Source organism: Vombatus ursinus, unplaced genomic scaffold (assembly GCF_900497805.2).
Source record: "Vombatus ursinus unplaced genomic scaffold, bare-nosed wombat genome assembly UNPS02001287.1, whole genome shotgun sequence".
In the NCBI taxonomy this organism is placed as follows: Eukaryota; Metazoa; Chordata; class Mammalia; order Diprotodontia; family Vombatidae; genus Vombatus; species Vombatus ursinus.
The window spans coordinates 10,934,881-10,938,820 of NW_020941065.1; the positions used below are offsets into that span (position 1 = coordinate 10,934,881).

Sequence of the window (3,940 nt, forward strand, 5' to 3'; positions counted from 1 at the left end):
CCCTGTTCTAAGGCTCCTCCCAGCCCAGACATTCCCTGTTCTAAGGCTCCTCCTAGCCCTGACATTCCCTGTTCTAAGGCTCCTCCCAGCCCTGACATTCCCTGTTCTAAGGCTCCTCCCAGCCCTGACATTCCCTGTTCTGAGGCCCCTCCCAGCACTGACATTCCCTGTTCTAAGGTCTTTCCCAGCCCTGACATTCCCCCATTCTAAGGCCCCTCCCAGTTCTGACATTGCATGTTCTAAGGCCCTTCCCAGCTCTGACATTCCATGTTCTAAGTCCCCTCCCAGCCCTGATATCCCCTGTTCTGAGGCTACCTCTAGTTCTGGTATTTTGTCGAGGTCTCTTCCAGTACTGAAACTTCACAAAAGGTCTACACTGCCAAGCAGATCAGTGGGGATAAGAGTCAGGAACGGGTTCCTGAAGGTGCTGAGAGTCCCCAGAATCTAGGGCCAGGCTCTGAGGTTAGGCAGGAGCCACGTTCCTCCTTCAGGGGTTAGGCCCAGAATGGTGAAATCATCCGAGAACCAGCCCCAGTCTCCTCACTCATTAGGATAGGCATAGGAAGGCGTGAGTCTAGCCCTGCCACTAACCCTTGGACTTCAGTCAAGTTACTTAATTTCTCCCATTTCTCAGTTTCCCCATCTGAAACCATCATAAACAATCCTCCGACCTGACACCCTTTGGAGGCTACTACAATGATCTCTGGAAATTAAGTCCTGGGGCAGCTAAGTGGTACAGTGGACAGAGTACTGGTCTTGAAATCAGGAGGACCCGAGTTCAAATGTGACCTCAGACATTTACTACCGTGTGACCCTGAGCAAGTCACTGCCTCAAAAAAAAAATTAAGTCCTACGAAAACGCTAGAGGTCATGATAACAATGAAGGGCTCAATGCTAGTCACAGACAAGCCCAATGTGGCTAATGGTTCCATGGGAAGAGCCTTGTACGTGCAGTCCAAGCTTTCTGGTTTCAAATCCTAGGTCCAGCATTTATTGCATATTCAGTAGGCCTGGGTAAGATCCTTCCCCTCCCTGGGCCTTAGTTCCTCAATCTTCAATTCAATTCAATATTAAGCACCTACCAGATGCTGTGGACACCAATAAGAAAGACAGTCCTGCCCTCTGGAAGTGTATAATCTAATGAGGAAACACAGCATGTTCAGTAGGAAAGGAGGGACCAGGTGACCTGGAACGTCTGTTCCAATTTTAAATCTATGATCCCCCTCTGACCTTGAGACTCCTCCTCTGTAAAACCCAGGGACAGAAAAACAAATACCCTTTCCAGTCCTAAATCTCTGAACCCAGAGGACCATGCCCCGGGGGTCCGATTTCCCAGTGGTGCTCTTCTGAGCTTGGGTTCTAAAACAGTGGGATTCCAAGCAGGAAGGACTGCCTAGCGATCCCATTTTACAGATGGGAAAACTGAGGCCCCCAAAAGGGAACGAAGCTGTCCAAAGGTACCCCTGCTAGGGCTTTATAAAGAGCGTGGCCATCATAAGTCAAGAGAAGGAGTGAGCAAATGGAGCAGAACTAGGAGTGAGCTGTCCTTCATCAGTCCCACGTATGGCACTGAGTTATGGCGGTTCAGTCCATCACCCAACCTGTGATCACGGAGCGCCTGGAACACTAGTGCCTTCCCTTTGCCTACTATCCCCAGTCTGACCCATCCATTTCTTGGGTGTGCAAAGTTGTTTGTAAGTCATCAACCCCAGTAGACTGTGAGCTCCCGGGAAGGCAGGGCCTAGTTTTTCTTTCTTTGTGTTGCCAGAATTTATGTTTGTTGACTTGTCCTACATGCCATGCACACACTGGATTGGTCCCTACAACATGTATTTATTAAGTGGCTACTATATGCCAGACACTGTCCTAGGCACTGGGGATATAAAGGAATAGTCTCTGTCCTTGGTCTAACCCTGCCAGAGCATCCCTTGTCTCTCAAGAGCACAATGAACATGGGACTGGGCATGGGGTCAGTGCCCGATGGGGCACCACCCATGACTCCTCAGTTGTCTCCACCTTTTTTTTTTTTTGGCAACTGGGGTTAAGTGACTTGCCCAGGGTCTCGCAGCTATTAAGTGTCAAGTGTTTGGTCTGAGGCCAGATTCAAACTCAGGTCCTCCTGACTTCAGGGCATCTCCACTGCTTTTAAGCAGGTAAGGATGGGGGAGGGGGCAGAATCACGCCCTCATCTTACAGTGGAGGACCCTGAGGTCAGAGAGGGGGAAGTCACCCAGCCCCAAGGGGGTGGGCAGGGACTCAACCCACCTAGCTCCTGACAATACATCCTGTGATTTCTACAATGCCAACTGTTAATGAATTCCTTCCAAATTAGTTCCCAGAGGAGTTGGCCATCCAGGGGGAAAGGGGACTAGAGAGGGATGTTCAATTTTCTAGCCATCCTAAAATTGTCCTCCCCTGGCTAGTGAGGCAGCCAGGCTCACCCAGTGGATACAGCACCAGGCCTGGAGTCTTTAAGACCTGAGTTCAAATCCTGCCTGAGATGCTTACTAGCTGTGTAAGTGACCCTGGGCAAATCACCTCACCGCTGTCTGCCTCAGTTTCCTCACCTATAAAATGGAGACAGTCTTATCAGTAACACCTGCCTCCCAGGCTGTTGGGATAACATCCTTGAATCTCTGCAAATCTTAAAAGCGCTCTATAAACATCAGTGATGAATGAACGTTAGAGGTAGCCCCAAAGAGGCTGGATCTGGAGCCAGAGGCCCTGAGTTTGAAACCTGGCTGTGCTACTTAATCCCACTATGGTCTCTCCGGGCCTCAGTTTCTCCATCTCTAGATTAGGCTAGACGCCTCTGAAAGTCCTTTCTAGTTCGAGACCTACGATCCTTCTGGTGTGACCTTGGGCCTCAATTTCCCCAACTGTAAGACACAAAGGGTAGACCCAGTGACCCAAGGTCCCCTCCAGCTTTTGATCTAAAATGCTCTGTGTTTATAGGGTAGGATACATAATTAGAAGAACCTCAAAGATCATCCAATCCAACCCATCTCCAGTATAATAATAATAATAATAATAACAGCTGACGTTTCTATAGTGCTTTTCTCCCCAGCTTTGCCAAGCACTTTGTACACATTCTCTCATGAGATTCTCACAACCACCCTAGAAGGACGGTTCTAGGTAGAGTTACCCCCGTGAGTACTGGCGGTGGATTCGAACCCAGCTCTTCTCGCTGCTGTCCACCCCCAGGGGGCTACGCCCTCACCTGGCGTCCAGGATGCCTTCATACTCAGACAGCTGCCGCATGAAGCCCGCGTTGGGCCTGGCAATGCTTCGTTTTTGTTTCACATAGTTGAAGGCCTTCTCCAGGGGCCAGCCAAATTCCTTCATGGCGTAAGCGATGACCGTGGAGGCAGAGCGGCTGACGCCCATCTTACAGTGCACTAGGCATTTGGAATGGTTCTTCCTAGCGAGGAAGGGGAGGCCGGGGCCAGGTGAGGAGAAGAAAGAAGCAAGACTGAGCTTTTGAAAATCATGGAGGTTTTCCTTTCATCAGGCCACCCACCCCACCCGCCTCACCATCCCACCCCAGCCTGCCTGCCCTGGATGTTTACAGAACACGTACCAACACACCCATGAAAGGAAATCCCCAAACTGAAAAATACATCAGCTAGGCCAAGCCAGGCCCTGCCCAGGGACCCGGCTTTTGGCTCGGCCTGGTGAGAGCAGGTCTACGATGGGTATATCTGGGATGGAGCTGGGAAACCTAGTCCAGGCTCCCGAAGCAGCTTCCAAATCAGGCAGCTCTCAATGAGGCAGGCCCTGGCACCGGAGAGGATCTTATGGGGGAGGCAGGATCCAGGCCCCGGAGAAGATCTTATGGGGGAGGCAGGCCCCGGCCCCAGAGAAGATCTTATGGGGAGGCAGGCCCCGGCCCCGGAGAAGATCTTATGGGGAGGCAGGCCCTGGCCCCGGAGAAGATCTT

At 51.2% G+C, this 3,940-nt stretch overlaps 1 protein-coding gene across 5 annotated transcripts in view; it reads right to left on the reverse strand.

The window, feature by feature from the left end:
• SSH1 (slingshot protein phosphatase 1) overlaps positions 1–3,940 on the reverse strand; it is a 101,835-nt gene that overhangs the window by 6,601 nt on the left and 91,294 nt on the right. For all 5 annotated transcript variants that reach the window (XM_027864144.1, XM_027864153.1, XM_027864161.1 and 2 more), the window contains one exon: positions 3,221–3,421. In XM_027864144.1, coding sequence (XP_027719945.1) covers positions 3,221–3,421 — 201 coding nt within the window. The remainder of the gene's footprint in view (positions 1–3,220; positions 3,422–3,940) is intronic.